The sequence below is a fragment of the Pinus tabuliformis genome, chromosome 1_1 (genome assembly GCF_031772625.1).
Source record: "Pinus tabuliformis cultivar Carrire ecotype Pingquan chromosome 1_1, CPIR1, whole genome shotgun sequence".
NCBI classification, from domain to species: Eukaryota; Viridiplantae; Streptophyta; class Pinopsida; order Pinales; family Pinaceae; genus Pinus; species Pinus tabuliformis.
This window is the reverse complement of record NC_142297.1, coordinates 947,976,011-947,997,862: the sequence shown is the minus strand read 5'-3', so window position 1 is coordinate 947,997,862 and position 21,852 is coordinate 947,976,011. Positions and strand designations below refer to the sequence as shown.

The 21,852-nt window shown below is 40.3% G+C and overlaps 1 protein-coding gene across 2 annotated transcripts in view; it reads right to left on the bottom strand.

Moving 5' to 3' along the window:
- LOC149217625 (uncharacterized) overlaps window positions 1–21,852 on the bottom strand; it is a 283,620-nt gene that overhangs the window by 109,799 nt on the left and 151,969 nt on the right. For both annotated transcript variants that reach the window (XM_089393009.1, XM_089393010.1), the window contains one exon: window positions 5,649–5,861. In XM_089393009.1, the coding sequence (XP_089249135.1) occupies window positions 5,649–5,861 (213 nt within the window). The remainder of the gene's footprint in view (window positions 1–5,648; window positions 5,862–21,852) is intronic.

Here is a 21,852-nt window from a genome sequence, read left to right as displayed (position 1 = left end):
TCCTAGGTTCCATGGTTCAACACCAACAGCGAGGAGTTCGTCTTCATCAATTTCAGTGCCACAACTTCCACAGGCACCATCTTCTTCATTGCCACCACGTGGAGGCCCACCACCACGTTCTCTTCGTGGTGGAAGGAGGAGAGATTAGTAGATATATTCACAATTTACTACTTTTGTCATAGATTAATCATTAGACTTGTAGGCTTGTGAATTTGAACCTTTTTTGTCTTGGAGGTTACCAAGTGACATAGTTTGTAAACATTATTATTTGAATTTTGGACATGACAAATGTTGACAATTGCTCACTTGCTAGACAAATCATAAAATGCTCTATGTTTTATGTTTTACAATATGCTTAAACATTTTATGTTTTATAATATGCTTAAAATTTTGATGTATGTTTGTAATTGCTAGAATATAGATGGTTGATGTTCGAATAATTAATCATTGATGTACATACTAGTAACTACAATGGAATCATGGATGCCATATATATCTTGATTTATGCAAAAATATGCATATTTTCATGTCCTCTACAACTAATTTGATATTTGGGATGTTTGTTTTGAGTATAAATGCAATATATATATATATATATATATATATATATATATATATATATATAGCAGACGCTTCGCTTCCTAGATTTTTGGAAAATGACACTTCCGCGTCTCGCTTCCAAAAAACATCCCCGTTTCGTCCCTGCTTTGTGCAACATTGATTTACACCATGGAGCATTACAAATGCTCAAGGAGACAGTAGCAGAAGTTCCATAATTAGGCACAGAACACGATGATGTGTGCAGAGGATGAATGCTTTGGAAATATGCTAAGGCAACATTACCAAGAAGTGACCGTAGAGTAGATGGCATGTTCAGATTGGTACACTCAGACATTTGTGGCTCGATGTCCACCAAAGCTCTCAGTGGGGCCGAATATTTCGTCACCTTCATTGATGACCATTCTAGAAAAACCTGGATATACTTCATAAAGACCAAGGATGAGGTCTTCGATCGTTTCCGAGAGTTTAAAGCTCTCGAGGAGAATGTGACAGGGAAGAGGATCAAGGTCCTTTGCTCAGATAATGCTTGAGAGTATATTGATAAATACTTCACATATTTTTGTGTGAAGGAAGGTATTAGAAGAGAGTGGACAACTCCATACAATCCACAGCAAAATGGGGTAACAGAGCGGAAAAACAGAACCATAGTTGGGGCTGCAAAAGCAATGTTATATGACAAGGACTTGCCCAGGTTTCTATGGGCAAAGGCATGTAATACTACATTATATATTCAGAACAGGACTCCTCATAGAGCATTGGGGAAGAAAACGCCAGAAGGGGCGTTCAGCAGAAAGAAGCCAGAGGTTAGTCACTTCAGGATCTTCAAAAGCATCACTTATTGTCATGTGTCAAATGAGAAACGCACCAAATTGGATTAGACTACAGAGAAGGGGTTTCTCGCTGGGCTTAGGGAAACCTCAAAGGCATACAGGATATACATTCCTAGCAGTAGGAAGATTGTGGTGAGACGAGACATGAAGTGCATGGAGGGCCGAGATTTCAAGAGATCTCATAAGATGGTTGCAGGTGATTAGAATGAGCTAGCAGAAGCTCCTTTAGTCAAGTAGCAAGGCCAACCCCAGGAGCAGCCAGTGGGACTGGCGATAGGACAGTCACAGGGATCGAGTACAGTGACTAGTACTAGTATTTCCTCAAGAGTAGGAGATTCGAGGAGTTCACAACAGACGGAGTAGCAAAGGAAGGATGAGGAGGAACTGGTTGAACCTCTCACCACTAGTGATCGAGCCAAAAGAGAGGTTCGTCATACATTGAGAGATGTAGAGGAGTTTATTGGAACTCCTAGGATAAACAAGAGAGAGCGCAGGCAGCTTGACAGGTACCAAGCATTGGTGGGTCAGGTTGTAGAACGTTCCAGCTTTCAGGAGGCTGCACAACATCAGGTATGGGTAGATGCCATGGTAGAAGAGTATAGCTCTATCATGATGAATGATGTTTGGGAGGTGGTGTCGAGGCCTGAAGGCAAGTCAGTTGTAGGTTCTAAATGGATCTACAAGATCAAGTATGTTGCAGATGGCAGTGTGCAAAATTACAAGGCTAGGTTTATGGCAAAGGGGTAGGCATAGAAAAAAGGGATAGATTATGAGGAGACCTTCATCACAGTTTCCAAATACACTTCTATTAAATCAGTTATATCCCTAGAAACTGAGATGGGATGGCAGATTCACCAGATGGACATCAAGACAACATTCTTGAACGGGGTGATAGAGGAAGAGGTGTACATAGACTAGTCAGAGGACTTCAAGACTCATGACAGGCGCACATGTGCGCAGAATGAAGACCCATGAGACCAATGGTTTTTTCCCAAACCCACTTTGGGGCCCCACACGATCGCTTGCATAGAAAATTAGGGGCCATCCCCTAATTCATCTTTATTGGAGCCCTCTCTCTCATCATGGCACTTAGAGGACTCTACATGGCCCTCCAATGCCCCTACATCATCATGACCTCATGAACTCGACTTACTTATGGAGGGCTTTTTCATAAATAATGATAGCTATTTGGTTGGCTTGTAACCAACACTTGTTCTTAGCACATTATTTTATAATTTTGGGGGACCATTAGGCTAATTCAATTTAGGAGAGACTCATATAAATAGATATGAGTCTCATTTGTGAGAACTCATCATCATCACTTCGATTCTTCTATTGTAAAAGACTTCACACTTTTTCTCTTGGATGCTATTGAAGACTCTTTGATGCATTTTTACATTTGGAGCTAGAATTTTGATCTTCTTTGGAGCTACTTCGTGGTTTATGGTTAGATATATCATATTGTCATCTTGGAAGTGCATTTTGTTGAATATTTCTCCTTTAATTATGTCTTATGTATGGAATTATTACAACTAGTTAATGCTCTTGTTCCCTAATTCGTTGAATATCATTGTAAAAGGCTATTTGGTTGCCAATTGCATATGTTACTCATTACATGACAATAGATGAATGTTCCTAGTGGATGAGATTTTTTCTTTCCATGAAAATCCATAAACCTTGAGTGGGTAAATTCTAAAGGTTGGTTGCTAGGGCATCAAGCGAATTCTCTTGGAGAAGGATTTTTGGGATTCCGTTTGGATAGAACTCCTCCTTAGTGTTCCCTTTAATGATCTCAAATTTTGGTGGAATTCTTACAATTAATTCTCCATAAATCCTTGTGCCCTAGGTGTGCCCTAGAAGGGAAACCTAGCTTGTTTTTTGTTGGATAGGTGGCTTTCTTGAGGGTTGTATGAGCCTTGTATTTGGTAGAATAAATCATAAGAGACCCTTTCCTCTCTCTTAGCTTGACCTGGTGAATACCTTCGAGGCATTCCTTCCCATGATCGTTCCTAAAACCCTAGGTCTAGTGTAAGTTCTTAGTAAGTCTCTCAAATGGAGTGAAGAGCCTATCTAAAGTGTCGAATCATCTGATATAGCTTCTTGAGAGGTTTTACCTTGCCTTTTGGAGTCTTGATCTTAGGCATACCTATTACCATTGCAAAACTCAAGCCCTAAGCCTTGATCTCCTCCTAGGTCTTTCTTGGAGAGCATTTAGCTTCTTTGAAGCATCGAACCATTATTGTGCCTCTGCTTGAATGGGCTTTGTGTAATCACTCCAAGCCTAAGTCATTAATCTATCCATCCTAAGTGATTCACTTCCTACCGGGACACATCCCATCAATGAGAGTTCGTAAAGAGCAGAGGACCTTCACTGAGGTGACATTGGGTCATTGTCCCATTGGTGTCACTTAGTCTAGTAATTGTCCCTTAGGCTTCCCTTCCTTAGGGCCCTGCTAGATTGTGTAATAACAGGCCCCACATGATGAAAAGCCCCCTCCTAAGACACATAAATATAAGTTAATTGGAGCTCATTTGGCACATCATTCATCCATCCATTCGATCTGTAATCACAAGAATCAGTTCACACGTGTGAAGGAGTCAAGGATATTTTCTGTTCTGCATTGACCAGCTTCTATTCTTTTGTTTGGCCAGTGTTGACTTGGCAGAGTTTACTTCTCCTTTACCGAGTTCATTGACTGTTTTGGAGGCCAAATACTTCAGTGGTTCATTGACCTGGTTTGACCGAGATTCTGTCCTGTTCTGGGCCATTCAACACAAGTCAACTCTGTCCTTTGACCAAAAATTTCAGAGGTTCATTTGACTGAGGTTTGAAAGAGCTTCCACACGCTGAAATTCGGGCCTTCTATTGCAGAGCTGCATTTTGACCAGCATTGACTTTCTTCTCTCTCCTTTGACTGGTTTTGACTTGGGAATATTGAGGTCATCTGATTGGAATATTCTGATGTACTTTTGATGAACTGAATTTATCTCTCATAAGGAAAGATTGGTTGGGTATTCCCCATGTGGGGTTTTCCCTGGCTACTGCCTAGTTTCTGGTGTCCCTTTTCTCTTGTTTTACTGTTCATTGTGATCTATATTGCTCTATTGATGAAAGTGAATGTTTGAAATTTTTCATGTGTAACTGCTTAATGATTGAATGCTCTAAAGAAGTCTAACTGTATCATTGGAAGTAGTTATCAGATTGAAAAATTGTTCTAGTCTTGATTGCACTAGAAAATCAACAACCAACAACCTGCAATTTTAATTAAGCTCCCTAATCCAAGTGTTAAAGTGTTAAAATAAGGGAGAGTAATGTTAACATGCCTAATCAGTGATTCTGCTTGCGTGAAGGGTAAACTTTTACAAAGGTCATGATAGAGGAGTTCAACAATTAGCACCATGAGCATTGAGGTACATACATGGTTTGGTGCTCTTGAGAATTTAATATTACAAATAATTATCAAGGTGACAAATTCGGGGTCTAGGATTCATTTTAGGGATCAGGCATTTAAGACCAATTCTGTACAGAACCAACCAGTTCCTTCACAGAAACAGTTAGGTTCTGGAACTGGCCATTCACAATTTAGATCCTTGACTTGAAACAGAAATCCTTGTAATCCAGTCAAACCAACTGGCATTTGCATAACCAACCCAGATCTGATAACATTGATATGTCTGTGTATGTGTGTGTTTCTAATATCTATGCCATATTATATAACCAACCTAATACCAGCTGATATGAGCACAAGTAACAAAAATGATAAATACTCACATACAGAAGAAAGAATGCAAGTAAGTATATTTTTGCAACTATACATATGTGCACTCTATTTTGCATTAGGTACTATAATATTATAAAAAAAGGTATAGAGTGACCATTTTTGACCAAGTCTCCTAGAGTTACAAATATAAGATATGAAGTTAGATGAGTGATCATCTTTGACACGTTCATCTATGACATACTTACAATGAGGTAGGTGAGGTACAAAATATAAAATAAAATGAATAAAAGTACAAATCTAAGACATATTTGGACAATCTCTTCTAGGAACTAACTACTGAACCTCAACAAAACATCAGAGGAATGTCGCATATGCAGTTTTAACACCTTACAAATTGCAGCTACAACTACAGCACAAACTAACATTGTTCATCATCATCAAAATATGGCATAATCTTCTAAGAATTCCTCCTAAGAATTTTATTTTGCATTCTCTGCTGAAATATAAAAGGAGCTTTAAGAAAAAATCTACACACCAGGTAAAGCTTCACATATTGAACTGAACAACCACATGCATTTCTTTCTGCAGTTTTCTTCTGCTCGACCTGTTTGCAAAAATAACCAATCTAAAAATTCCTGCAAGTTTGAGAACATCTTCCTATCCTTTCTATTTTCCTGTAAAGAGCTGATGTTCCTTCGCACAAGTCTCTGCATTCCTTCCAGGACCCTGCTCATTTGTTTCATTGTACCTGACATAAAGAAGATAAATACACTAAATAAATGTAATTTTTCTAAAATCTCTTCCTAGATCTCATTCTCAGTATGTAAAATTGAAGCACACTCTAACAGCAACAATGCTACCCGTTTTGAAACAATAGCCGAAAGCAACCAGATTCTAAGAAAAGGAAATTTGCAAGCATAAACCAATGTTCAAGTAAGAAACTGACAAAATACAGAAACCCAGAGGATAACAAATTTGTTCAATGGACAACTGGTTAAAAGATCAGTAAAAACACATACCGATACTAGATAGAAAATTGCCAAGTTACCAGGAAGTGGATAGGGATACAGATCTGCCAGATATTTGAAAAACCAAGATACAGATACAGCTGGGAATCACCACATGCAAAAGCTATAATAATATTTTTTTAATTTTTGAAAACATTAAACGTTAAGAATCAAAACCTTTTAAGACTTAAAATATTATAACTGAAATCATTAGATAATTTATAAATTTGAACACTGCAATCATCATGCATCATGCCTCATTAAAAAAGATCAATTGTAAATAAAAAGCAAGGGTCTCACCAAAGATCACTCTACTGATATGATAAGGTAGAGAGGGTCTAACTACATATCCTGAAATGGGTCTACATCCTCATCATCTAAATATTTCAACTCTACATAATGATCAACCAGTCACGTTCCTTGAAATCTGACTTAAAGTCTAAAGATTCCCAGCTAGCTTCTGAAGAATTTCAACCCCCACTCTAGTTATCAGTTTTCCTTATCATTCCATGCATTTAGTTTTAAATCCAAGCATGATAAAAAAATTCTAAAATCTGGAAATGACAATATTTTCTGAAAACACAAATTTAGAGATTTCACAACTGCTGAAATTGCAGAAATAAAACACAGCAAAATTATGACAGCCACAAACAAAATAAGACAGTGATTTTTCGTCAATGTGACCTTGGAAAAACCCCCTACAACTCCTAGGGAAAACCAGTTTGAGAACTTTTCTTTATTTCTGAAAATGTTTTTACAGAGAAACTAAAATACACAGCAAAAATTCCAGCAACCACAAATTTAAACTTATCTCAATTTCCGTGCTTGAACTCCACCTCGACAATCATGCCAATCAGTGAACAGCCAAAACAGGAATTTTTTACAGCAATAAAACAGCATTAAATGTTGTACGGCCTACCTCGAAAAATGTGCCCAGAACTTGTATGAATTGTATGGACCATATGGATTTCAGCAGTATGGTTGCCTTGAAATTCGTGTCCAAATATGCCTCGAAATTTGTGCCCTTGTTGTTGTCCCTCTTCCTCGATTTTTGTGCTGTCTCTCTTCCTCTATTTCTGTGCCTTTTTCCTGTTGTACGGTTTTGCCTTGGCATGCATGCCAATAAATGATGTTATTTAGATTTGTAGAAATATATTCTTGCTGCTCTCCTTCACTTCCTCACTGCTCAGACATTTTCTCCTTGCTCTCTCTTCTCTTTCTTTCAAATGCTCATGAAAGAATAAATGACCTTTTCCTCTTCTCTTCTCATTTTATTCTCTAAATGACCTTTTGGGTTACCCTAAGATCTAATGGCTAAGATTCATTTAGATCTAGGGATAAGAATAAATGTGCATTTAATTCTCACTTTCTAATTTTTAACTCACCTACTTAAATAAAGACCCACTTAGCCTTTTATTTCCATAGCCACTTTTTCACTTTCTAATTCTTCATTAAGTTTAATAAAGTCACATTTAAATTACAATGTAACTTTACCACTTATAAGGTTATCCTTAAAACTAGAATGTAACTTTACCACTTATAAAGTCACTTTTAAATTAAATTGACTTTACCACTTATAAGGTCACTTTAGGAGAAAAGTACAAATAAATTTGGACACTTTTCCCTAGGCCAAAGATCAAAGCCTTAGGGAACCACTTTTCCTCTGATACCCAAATTTTAACACTCCCTCTTACTGAGAAAAGTGTTCCTCACCACTCCCATCTTGTCTCTGAAGTAGACATGCTTGCCCCATGGTAAGGCTTTGGTGAAAATGTTTGCTCCCTGCTCATTTGTGGAAATGTACTCAAGCTTGACAGCTCCCTTTCGGACATAGTCTCTAATGAAGTGATACTTGATCTCAATATGCTTTGACCTCTCATGAAAAACTAGATTCTCCGTGAGTTTTATGCAACTCTGATTATCACAGTAAATTACTGAAGGTCACAATGCCTGACCAAATAGACCAAACAACATCTTGCGAAGCCATATGGCCTCACAACTAGCCAAACTAGCAGCCATATACTCTACCTCAGCTGAGCTCAATGTAACTGACTGTTATTTCCGGCTGATCCATGACACAACTGCCGAACCCAGCCCAAAACAACACCCGAAAGTACTCTTCCTATCTGAAGCACAACCTGCCCAATCTGAATCTGTGTACCATGCTAGTCTCACTACATCACCCTATCTATAATCCAGACCAAAATCCACAGTCCCCTCCAAATAACAAAGAATGTGTTTTGCTGCCACCCAGTGCACTCTCCTGGGCTCACACATTAACTGACTCATAGTGTTAACTGCAAAACATATATCTGGTCGAGTGTTGACCAAATGCATCAAACAACCAATCAATTGTTTCTATAGAGTAGGATCCACCATCTCGGAATCAGAAGCGTGAAGCTTCTTCCAGTTAGTGATCCTAGGTGTAGACACGGGTTTGCAGTCCTCCATGTGAAATCTGCTAAGAATATCCACAAATACTTCCCTTATCCCAGGAAGAAATTCCCCTCCTTTTGCCACAACTCAATTCCATTATGGCCTCACAACTAGCCAAACTAGCAGCGATATACTCTACCTCAGTTGAGCTCAATGCAACTGATTGTTGTTTCCGGCTGATCCACGACACAACTGCCAAACCCAACCCAAAACAACACTCGGAAGTACTCTTCCTATCTGAAGCACAACCTGCCCAATCTTTTGTTCCTCGTTCCAATTAAGCGAGCAAGGAATTCCCTTTACTGATCAGAAGTTAAGAGCAGTTTAGTACCCAATATCCAAATGTGTGTCATGCACCTGAATATGTACAGGGTAATGTTCATCCTATACTCAGGACGGGCTATCTATGGATATTATCGGGAGGTATATACGGATCCCGTGTAGTACCCTTTCCATTTCATAAGTATCAGGACTCTGGCCTCCGACGACTGCTTCGAGATCCAGCAGGCTGAACCACATAGCAGCATTGACTCGACCCGCATCCACCGATCAAATCGCTTTTGCTCCTACCACCCGAAAGCAGGCACTTGACTATGAACGGATTCTACGAATTTTGCACATTCAAATGCTACTACCGTACTATCGAAAGGATTAGCTGCGAAGGGTATCTATCCAACAGTGGATCCTTTAGATTCAACATCGACTATAAATCTGTGTACCCTGCCAGTCTCACTCATCACCCTGTCTATAATCCAGACCAAAATCCACAGTCCCCTGCAAGTAATGAAGAATATGTTTTGCAGCCACCCAGTGCACTCTCCTGGGCTCACACATGAACTGACTCATAGTGTTAACTGCAAAACATATATTCGGTCGAGTGTTGACCAAATACATCAAACAACCAATCAACTGTCTATATAGAGTAGGATCCACCAACTCGGAATGAGAAACGTGAAGCTTCTTCCAATTAGTGATCATAGATGTAGACATGGGTTTGCAGTCCTCCATGTGAAATCTACTAAGAATATCCACAATGTACTTCCCTTGTCCCAGGAAGAAATGCCCCTCCTCCTGCCACACCTCCAATCCCAGAAAATATTGCATCAAGCCGATATCCTTCATCTCAAACTCTGAAGCAAGATCTCTCTTGCAGCCCTCAATGAGTCTCTCTGCACTAGTGATGATCAAGTCATCAACATACAACACCAGAATGATAGGCTCCTCACCCACCACAATGAAGTATAGGTTCAGATCAGCCTCACTCTTTGTGAAACCCAACTGCTGCAAGTATGTATCAATCCTAAAGTACCAAGCTCTAGGAGCTTGCTTCAGGTCATAGAGCGCCTTTTTCAATCTACATACATGGGACTCATTCCCATGCACCTCAAAGTCTTGCAGCTGCTCAATATAAACCTCCTGCTGAATGAATCCATTGAGAAATGTGGTCTTCACATCATCTGGTGGATCTTCCAACGCATCTCTGCTGCAATTGATATAATGGAGCGAATAGATATATACCTTATGGGAACAAAGGTCTCCTCATAGTCAACTCCTTCTACCTTTGAGAACCCTCTCGCCATAAATCGAGCCTTGAACTTCTCGATGCTGCCATCTGTAGCATGATTTATCTTGTAGAGCCATCTGGAAGTAACAACTGATTTACCTTCAGGCCTTGGCACTACCTCACAAACATCGTTCTTCATAATAGAAGAATACTCCTCCATCGTGGCCTCTCTCAAGACCTGCTGGCTGCCTCCCTCCTCATAACTAGAAGGCTCAGAGTCAACAATGCTTGTTACCAATGCCATGTAACTACAAAACTGCTCAGGTGGTTTACTCTCTCTAACCTGTCTCCTTGGCCCAGCAACTGATGTGGCCTTGTGCAAGGTATCTTGAAGCCATTTGCGCTTCCTCTTCCATGAGCATACTTCTCCCATCGGAGTGAAAGAATCCTCATCATCATCAGAAGCCTGAACTCCTGAAGGCCTGTCAACTGACCTCACGCCTGAACCTGTGCCTGTAGATGTTGAAGTACCGTGCGAACTATCCATTAGTGGACTACCTTGTGAACTGCTCTGCGGACTGCCCTACATGCTTTCCGAAGAACCACCCACCTACCTTTGAGAGCCACTACTCACTGATGGACCTGACACTGTAATCGATGTACCTCCTGTTCCTTGACCACTACATCCCTGTGACTGACTCAGTTGCTCTTGAGGGTCTGGTGACCATGGATACCCTAACGCCCACGGCCCCCTGAAAGCTCTCTCCTCCTCGAACTTCGCATCCCTCCTGACAACCACTTTCCTCTATGCAGGAATACCAATCTGATAAGATTTCGAGGTCTCCTTATAACCCACAAAGATGCCCTTGTCTGCAGTGGGATCTAGATTGGTCCCGTTCTCCTTGGGGACATAGGAATATGTAAGGCACCCAAAGATACGAAAATGCCCAACATCAGGCTTCTTCCCAGAAAAAGCCACCTCTGGAGTCACATTCCCCAGTGCACGATTTGGACTCCTGTTCTGCAAGTACACAGCAGTGTTGCAGGCCTCTGCCCACAAGAATAAAGGTAACCCTTGATCATAAAGCATGGCTTTGGCAGCCCCTGCAATTGATATGTTCTTCCTCTCCACAACCCCATTCTGCTGGGGGTAGTAAGGAACGATGAACTCCCTTCTAATGCCTGCCTCAGCACAAAAATCAACAAACTCACCAAGGGTATACTCCCCTCCATTGTCCGACCTGAGGACCTTGATCTTCCTACCTGTTTGGGTCTCCGCAAGACCTTTGAACTCTTGAAACCACTTGAAGACCTCACTCTTGGTCTTCAAGAAATAAATCCAGGTCTTCCTGGAGAGGTCATCAATGAATAAAACATAGTACTCATAGCCACTCAAGGATACATGAGACATCTGACCACTCACATTGGTATGAATCAAGTCAAGGATCCCAATCGTTCTGTTGTCACTACTGGGAGAAGGGGATCTGGTAAACTTCCCCATAGCACATCCTATACATACATTAAGGTGATCAGAACTTAAATCTGGCACACCAGTGGTGATCTCCCGCAATGTACACAAGGCCCCATGATACATGTGCCCCATCCCGCGGTGCCAAATCTCACACAACTCTGAACTGCTAGATCTGTTGTCGGTCCTGTCTCAGGTGTTGTTACTCAATGCCATCAGGGGCTGGAATGAGAACTTGTACACCTTGGCATGGCGCACACCAATCTCTCTAGCTAAAGAAGCTGGAGTTCCCCTAGGATATATAAGCACCTGCCCTCTCCAGAACAACACATCATACCCTCTGTCCTCAAGTGCTGAGATAGATATCAGGTTCTTCTTCATTCCAGGCACATATAGAACATCTGACACTTTCAAGGGAGGTTTGGGTCCCCTATCAAATGTCAATGTCCCCACACTGACTGCTCTAACAATGTTGTCATCACCAAGTACTACCTCCATATTAGTATCACCCTCTGAAAGCTCTGAGAAGTACTCTTTGACTCCTGTAATGTGGTTGGAAGCGCCACTGTCAACATACCAAATGCTAGAAGATGCTCTGCTAGTAGCGGGAAATGCAAACTCCCTCTGAACCTGTATGGCAGTTGATCCTGTATGGCAGGTGATCCTGCATTAGTGGCCTCACAAGCTATGAACCCAAACTCCCGATCAAAGCTCTCTATCTCTGCAAAAGCTGCCATGGGTTTGTCTTTCCATTTCTTGTTCTTCTTCTCCGAACACACAACAGCATAGTGTCCCAGCTTTTGACAATTCCAACATTTCACTTTAGAATAGTCCTTCTCCTTGTTTTGTTGCTTCCCTTCATCTTTGTCTTTGCCTCCACTGTTGGAAGCTTGCTTCTTTGCTCTACCCTTCTTTCCTCTTGCTAACAATGCCACATTGTCATCCTCCTCCACCTGTTTGTTGCCCCAAGATGGTTCTTTCTGATCTCATTCTAAATGCAATCATCCCACAACTTCTCCCAATCGGGAATGTTTTTCCGTGCAAAAATGCCACCCACAAAATTCTCTGAAGTCTTGGGAAGACCATTCAAAGCAATCCTCACCGACTCAATGGGTGCAATGATCTCACCTACGGCTGCCAACTCATCTCTCACTGAAGTGATCCTTTATGATGTATGTTGTAGAACTATCAGTGTTAGCCATTTTAATGGCCTTCAGTTTCTCCTTTAAGACCATTTTTATGTTTTCATTTGAGCTCTAGTATAGACTAGACAAGATTGTCCACATCTCATGTGCATAAGTCTTTCCTCTCACATGAGGAATGACATGGTCTTTGATTCCTTCCAGAATCAATCTTTTTGCCTTAGCATTCTTTTTTATAAACTCTGCCAACTATACAAGGTCAGCAAGTACTACCACTGGGTTCTATGTGGTATTTACTATTTACCATAATGACCCAGACTTTTTCTTCCTCAAAGATGCTCTGGATTCTCTCCTTCCATGCACTATAGTTGTTCTGCCCATCCAACCTCTCTTCAACTCTCAAACACAAAGACATGTTTCACTGTCCTACCAAACTGAAATTTTCAAATCTGTGATAAAGGTTTATGTTTTCTGTGTAAAAATCAGTTTGTCAACCAAGCTCTGATACCATGAAGAATTTCAACCCCCACTCTGGTTATCAGTTTTCCTTATCACTCCATGCATTTAGTTTTAAATCCAAGCATGACAAAAAATTCTAAAATCTAGAAATGACAATATTTTCTGAAAACATAAATTTAGAGATTTCACAACTGCTGAAATTGCATAAATAAAACACAGCAAAATTATGACAGCCACACACAGAAAATAACACAGTGATCTTGGGTCAATGTCACCCTGGAAAAACCCCCTACAACTCCTGAGGAAAACCAATTTGAGTGCTCTTCTTTAATTCTAAAAATGCTTCTACAAAGAAACTGAAATACACAGTAAAAATTCCAACAACCACAAATTACAACTTATCTCGATTTTTGTGCTTGAACTCCACCTCAGAAATCATGCCAATTAGCAAACAGCGCAAACAGAAATTTTTTACACCAATAAAATAGCATTAAATGCTATACAGCATGCCTTGAAAAATGTGCCCAAAACTTGTTGTATGGACGATATAGATTTCAGCAGTATGGCTGCCTTGAAATTCATGCCCAAATCTGTCTCAAAATTCATGCCCTTACTGTTGTCCCTCTTCCTCAATTTTTGTTTTGTCCCTCTTCCTCGATTTCTGTGCATTTCTCCTGCTGTACGATTTTGCCTTGGGATGTGTGCCAATAAATGGTGTTATCCAAATTTGCTGAAATGTATTCTTGTTGCTCCCCTTCATTCCTGACTACTCAGAAATTTTGTCCTTGCTCTCTCCTCTTTCTCTCAAATACTCATGAAAGAATGAATGATCTTTTCATCTTGTCTTCTCCTTTTATTCTCTAAATGACCTTTTGGGTTACCCTAAGATCTAATGGTTGAGATTCATTTAGATCTAGGGATGAGAATAAATATGCATTTAATTCTCACTTTCTATTTTTTAACTCACCCACTTAAATAAAGACCCACTTAGCCTTTTATTTCCGTAGTCACTTTTTCACTTTCTAATTCTTCATTGAGTTTAATAAAGTTACCTTTAAATTAGAATGTAACTTTACCACTTATAAAGTCACTTTAAATTAGAATGTAACTTTACCACTTATAAAGTCACTTTAAATTAAATTGACTTTACCACTTATAAAGTCACTTTAGGAGAAAAGTACGAATAAATTTGGACACTTTTCCCTAGGCCAAAGATCAAAGCCTTAGGGAACAACTTGTCCTCTAGTACCCAAATTTTCACAGGGCCGACACTAAATGAATGCCATACACTACTGGACATCATGCTATAGTCATTGTATCATTCTTTTCTAAAAGAAACCTTCACCTAGAGTTGGATGGGGTTGATCCAATTAAATTATTAGTGACAGCCCTCTTGTATAAACAAATAAAACCAAAAGCTAAACCACATATTTTACAACGCATACCATTTCCAGAGCTTTTCTGCTAGCATCATCAAAAACTGAAATTTAAATCTTAATGTCTCAGACTTTTACTGCTGTTGATTTTTCATGATTTCCTAGACTAATAATTAATTTCAATAATTCTTCATTAGTTTAATTTGTGTCACAGTTATCATTAAGCAATTATACATAGAAAATCTTCAATAGTAAAATAATAAATCAAGTAGGATCATAAACAGACAGCGAAACAAGAGACACAAAATTTATCCTGGCAAAACCCAAACTAGGGAAAAAGCCCGCAACCTTTTCTTAGATAAATTGTCCAATTCAACAAGAGATACAATCTGATTTCCCGATCAAAAACAAAGTCAAACTGACCAGTAACAAAACCCAGGTCAAACCTGATCAAAAAAACAAATTCGGCCTCCTGAAATTTCGGTTTGCTTCAGATTCGTCCTTCTAGTCTACCTCAAATTCATCCTTCTAGTCTACCTCAGATTCATCCTCTTATTCTCATGTCTGAACAGAGACAATAGATGGTCATTCGAATTGTGTCCTTTGAGGAGGAAGTCAAGTGCATTTATATAGTAAATCAATGAGCCCGATTAGGTGTGTCAAAGGGTCAGGGCAACTTGAACCTTTGGCATTGGCCAACTTGATTTGGACGCAAGAATAATTTGAATTTCAAAATTCATTTTCCATCTCTTGAAGCCGACTTGAAAGCCACCGTCCTATTTATCATTTTCGTTTATTTGGAGGGCCAAAACAAAATATGAAGACCAACCATAGCTACAAAAATTCAACACTCCCTCCTTCCTAGGGAGGTATTCATAATGACATTCCCAGCTGTTCTCTTGTTGAATAAAAAGTTCTCTATCCCAAGAAAAGGTTGAATGAGCTCAACTATGTTGATGAATCCATCCACTACATCTGGAGACTGCAAAGCATCCTGCATCAGCATGATCCAAAGGGATCTAGTAACCAACTAGTGACATCTCCTCTGTAAAGGATCTAGTCAAACACAAGCCAAATATCCATTGGCGGGTCAGAAACCCCCTGTAAAATTTCCCTAATTCTAGGCACTGGAAATTTAATCTTCTAACTTATGCAGTTTATTTGTATTCAGAAATTAATTCGACAGATAATGATGATTCACTTCTGCAATTTTCACAAACAAATACAAGAACTGAGAAATAATGCACACACACAATTATTGACACTAACATTTTGGACAAAAATCCGTGGAAAAACCCCAACGTGGCGAAAACCAGTTCTGCAAATGAGGGTTTATATGATTAATTCTTCAACGAAGAGGAGAAATACAACAACTGTTTTCCTTTCACTAGCAAAGCTCTGGCATACAATTTTCTCCATTGGTAAATCAATTTGGAAACCCAAGTTTCCTCCGCAAAATAAACTCAACCTCCATAGTGTAATTCACATCGCTGCCTACTCTACATACTGGCAAAACAGGAATTTCTTGTGGCTCCCTTTAGAACTCGCACTACTCATGAAATCACTTCCAACAATGATTTATGCCCATTGCAAAGCTACTGAGCAATTTGCACCTCCTCTGGCACCTGTTTCCTATCGATTTGGGGTAGCATCAGATGTGCTCTAGGCCTCAAATTTTGCAGGGAGGCTTAGGCCCATGTATTCCAAAGAACCCATAAAGTGTTTTGGGAAATTCCACCCAAAGATAATTTTATTAAAATGATTAATAATTTTTAATGGGACCCAAGTCTAAACTTAGGAAATTAAAAATATTAATGGGTATTAATCTAATTGTGGGTGTAACTTATAAAAGAAAACGAGGATCAAGCTAAAATGATCTTAGCCATTGATTAGCTTTTAATCTGGGCCTTTGAATGTCAATGAAAAGATTATTTAATGGAGCTTGAGGGTCATTTGGAAAACACACTGAGAGATCAAGAGATCGAATTTCTAAAGTGAGAAGCTCTAAGGAGGAAATTCTGATCAAGGAGATTTCTTGTAGAGAAGGGCAGTGAGTATACGGAAGAAGGAAGTTTTCTCGGGCCAAAGACTACGAGGCAGAGAGAAGGAAAAACGACGTCCAAAGAGAGGCAAACGCTGGCCCACTCTGAACTGGAGCAGTAGCAACGCAGGCCTTAGAGGGAGATCGAATTCCTACTGAGTAAATCAAGTTTCAGTAGTCGGGAGCCGGGGTGTGAGACCGGGAGGCAAAGATTCAGATTTTGCAGCCAGCAGAGGGTCTAGAGAAGAAGCAATGTGATACCCAGTAGGGGTGATGCAGGAACTGCGTAGGAGTGACACAGTTCTACGTAGAGGCTCCTGTTTAGCGTGATCAAACTCAGATTCTCCCAGTGATAGGGTGAGATCATTTCACCATTCATTTTGTCCAGTTTCTCTCTATATTAGATTGCTAGTTGAGCATCCAAGAATTGTACTCAGATTTTCTCCTGCATAATAATAAAACCCTCAGATCTGCTGCACCGGTTTTCTCGCATTGGGTTTTTCCAGGGACGTTTGTCCAAAAATAACGGTGTCAATTGTGTTGTATTTTCTTTCTTGCTCAGTCTTTTGTTTCCGCATAACATTTAATTAAGTGAAGGTATAGTGTATGTAATTCGATATTGGTCGTAGTAAACTGTAAGTAATTTGTTTAAAGAAAATTAGCAAATAGAAGAAATATCATCAGTTGTTGCAGTAGGGATTCTGGTTTAGGAATTTTCACATGGTATCAGAGGTGCGGGTGAAGCAAGAAGATTTCATGATCTGGGAATACATCGCAAAGGAGGCAGAGAGAGATCCAAAAAAGAGGCAGCGCAAAGGCTACGCTGGGCAGTGTACGCTGACGCAAAGGCAACGCAAAGCCTTAGAGGGGATCCACAAATTCATTGGACAATAGATTTCCAGAGGCAGAGGTGTGGGTGCGAGACGTGGAGGGCAGACGTCAAAGTTCTAGAAGTAAAACAATCAGCCAGAAGGAGTAATGTAGGCTCCAAAAGCAGTGACACAAAACAATGCAGTGATTGCGTAGAAATTGCGTAGGGGTTGCTAGGGTCTAGCCATTCTATGGCTGGATCAGTCAGGATCACCAGTGATAGTGTGAGGTATATCTCACTCATCTCTCTATTAGTCATTTTCTCTGTATTGAATAGCCAGTAAGGCACCCAAAGATTGTATTCAAAAAACTAATGCTTAATAATACAAACCCTAGTTGTTGCACCGGTTTTCCTGCATTGGGCTTTTCCGGGGACATTTGTCCAAAAATAACTATGTCATGTGTTTTGTATTTCCTTCTTGCTTAGTTTCTTGTTTCCGCATACAATTTTAATTGGTGAAGATTGCAGTGTATTAGTTTCAGCATTTGTTGTAAGATGCAGTAAATAATTTGTTCAGTAATTAACAAATAGAAGGAACTTAATCAGTTTTTGTAGTAGACATTTGGGCTTCCAAATTTTCACATGGTATTACAGTTGCAGGTGAAGCAAGAGAGCAAAGTCGGAACAGCCAGAGCTGAAGAAGAGGAGGGTCGAAGTGCTACGTAGGCAACAAATCAAATCCCCATAGGGATTGTGCAGTCAAAGCCAGAAGGGAAAGATTTTTGTGGAAGATCTTTCCCTTTGTGAGTCAACAAAGAGGTAAGATTTCCAGATCGAGATTTGTCAACAGCAAAGGGAGTAGCGCAGCAGAAGCTTCAGCATAGAGTAGCTTCTGGTGGGACACAATTTTTTGCAATAATTGTTGCAGAAGCTTCAGCATAGAGTAGTTTCTGGTGGGACACAATTTTTTGCAATAGTTGTTGTGGCAAAAAAACGTTAGAAGAGAGAAGACACTATTTTGAGGGAATTCTTCCTCAAAGGACTTCCAGCCAAGGAGTTTGAATTCTCATTTGTTGAGCAGCAACAGGGAGTAGTAGATCTACCAACTCCAGTACGGAGTGCATAGGCCAGCCCAGTGGCAGCGCAGAGGAGAGAGGAGGCAATTTGACATTTCACTAGTAGAGATGGCAACTCATGGGTTGCAAGATCAGGATCTGTTAGAGGGTGCATCCAACTATGTGATCTGGAAGGCAGGGATCTCATGCCTTCTAGTTCTGGATGAGCACAACCTCAAAACCTATGCCAACAGTGTGGTAGTTGTACCTGCGGATCCAGATCCGCTCCAGAAGTACAAGGCCTAGATGGCGCAAGCCAAGAGGTTGATCCTCGACGGAGTGAAAGATCATGTAGTGTGTTATATTGCCAGCAAGGATATTGCTCGGCAAATGTGGGAAGCATTGGCCACGTTATACGAAGGATCTTCCGAGCAGTGGAAGATGTACTTGGAGCAAAAGATGAGATCCATGCCGATGCAGATGGGGGAACGCATTGATCTGTTCCTAACAAAACTTCAGAAAATCCGAGACTCATTGGCAATTGTGGGATCAACATCTCATCCTACTAAGATGGTGAGGTTGACCCTGAATTCAGTCTCAGAAGAATGGCAAGTATTTGTCTAGAGTATCCTGGGCAAAGAAAGATTGTTGGATTCGAAAGGAATGTGGGCCGTTCTTCAGCAGGAAGAGATGAGGAGAGACTTGGTCAAATGCAAACTTGATAGCAGCAGCAACAGTGGAACGAATCTCAAAGAGAAGGATGAGAATGTAGCCCTTGTATCAAAGGGGCAACAGGAGCGTCAGAAGAAGAAGAAAGATGTCTCGAAGATCAAGTGCTTATGGTGTGGTGAACTTGATCACTACGCTACATAGTGCCCTCTCATGAGGAAGGATAATGACGAGAAGCATGATCTGAAGGCTGCATCCGCAAAGATCAAGGAGCAGTTTGCCATGGTTGCCTAGATACCTCCCGGGTAGAGGTGGGGTGATCTAGAACTGTAGTTCAAAAGAACTGTAGATGGGCAGGATCCTTGAAGAGTCCACTTCTTGGATCAATACCTTGCGACGGGGGCCCATATCAAAAGTAGCGGGATGGACCAGTGCCAGTTGGTGCAGAGGAGTGTCAGAGTGACAGTTGCAGTGGCTAGGAGCACCAAAAACTGAGCAGCGCAGAGCAGAGTTGGCACTAGTGTGGTTGGCACAGTGAAGAGTCAACAACAACGTAGAGGCTTCAGAGGGTCAGCGCAAAGACTACCAACAGTTAGAACTCCAACAACAGAGGCATCATGTTGAACACCTGTTCAGTAATTTTGGATGCTTTTTCATTGTTGATGCAGTAGCAGCAACAATTAGAGAAGGCTACAATGCAGATGCAATGTTGGTAGTGGCAGTGCCAGCAGCAGCACAGATGCAGAACTTATGAGGGTTACAATACAGATGCGGTGTTGGCAGTGGCAGGGTCAACAGTAGTACAGAAGCAACAGTTGCACAGTAGTTGATGCGCAAAAATGCCAGACATCAACAACACAAAGGGAGATGTTCCAAAGTCATAGTGATGCTTTAGCAAGTTGCATTACTAGAGCACATTCCTCACTAAGAGGGAGTGTTGATTTTTGGTAGCATTGGATGTGCTCTAAGCCTCAAAATTTGAAGAGAAGCTTATGTATTCCACAATACCGAGAAAACATTTTGGGAAATTCCAGCCAGAGACAGTTTTATTAAAATAATTAGTTATTTTTAATGGGTGACTAAGTCTAAACTTAGGAAATTAAAATAACTAAACGGTATTAATCTAATTGTGGGTGAAACTTCTAGAAGAAAACGGGGATCAAGCCAAAATAATATGAGCCATTGATTAGGATTTAATCTGGATCATTGGTTCTCAACAGAAGGATTATAAGAGGAGGCTTGATGGGCATTTGGAAATCACATTAGAGAGAGATCAAGAGATTGAATTTCTCATAGAGGGCAGCGCAACAGTTGCTAGAGAATCGATTGAGGAAATTTCTTGCAAAGAGGGGCAGGGATAGTTCCGGTTCTAGATTTCTTGATACGGGAATACATCGCAGAGGAGGCCGAGAGAGAGATCCAAAAGAGGCGGCACAGGGCCTCTGTTGGGCAGCGTAGGCTGACGCAGAGGTATCACAGATCCTCAAAGGGAATCCGCAAATTCGCTGGAGAATTGATTTCCAGAGCCAGAGGTCGACGTGTGAGATCAGAAGGGTATAAGTGGAAGTTCCAGAAGCAAAAAGATCATCTAGAAGGATCAGTCAGGATCACCAGTGATAGTGTGAGCTATATCTCACTCATCTCTCTGTCAGTCATATTCTTTGTATTGGATAGCCAGTAAGGCATGCAAAGATTGTATTCAGAAAACTATTGCTTAATAATACAAACCCTCAACTGCTGCACTGGTTTCCCTGCATTGGGTTTTTCCAGCACATTTATCCAAAAATAATGATGTCATGTGTTGTGTATTTCCTTCTTGTTCAGTTTCTTGTTTCCATATATAATTTTAATTGGTGAAGGTTGCAGTGTATTAGTTTCAGTATTTGTTGTAGGATACAGTAAATAATTTGTTCAGTAATTAACAAATAGAAGGATCCTAATCAGTTGCTGCAGTAGAAATTTGGGCTTCCAAATTTTCACACTCATACCTTATGTATCAAAGCTAGAGAAATCAAAAGAAACATATGATAAGTTAGTAGAATTGTTCTCCGTGAGTATCGTTGGAGAAGTAATATCTTTGAGAAACGAGGGATACAAAATGAAGATCTCAAAGGAAGATGGAATAGAATCATACTTTATGAAGGTATCAGGAATAAGAGACCAACTACAAGAGTTGGGAGAAATAATGTCTGACAAAGAAATGACTACCATAGTGCTCAATGCACTTCCAAAGGAATGGGACAACTTCACAACTAGCATCTTTGGAAACAAGGAAGCCACCCCATTCCATGAACTTTGGTCATTATGCAAAATTGAAGAAACTAGGTTGAAGGCAAAAAGTGATGTACGATCAAACGAGCAAGTCCAAGCATTTGGTGTCATGGCTAGGAAGAAAGGAAAGTTTGGTCCTCAGAGAAAGAACAAGAAGAAGATGTCGAAGATCCAATCCTATGGCTTTCATGAATATGGGCACTACAAAAGAGATTATCGTAAACTCAAGAAAGATAACATGATAGGAAAGGACACATCATTTTTAGCAGATGACATCATAGAAGCACATGATTGAAGAAAGAGCTCATTATAGAGGGATGGTTGAAAGAGGAGTCTACATGGATGTAGCAGTCATAATAGAAAGGAAGTAGCTCTCGGTAACCTCATTGAAAGGATAAGTAGTACTTATGGATAGAAGAAAGTCATCTAGCATAATGGAAGAAATTCATCATACATCATCATCATGAGAAAAGCGCTTCTGTCGAAGGAGGATAATCTAG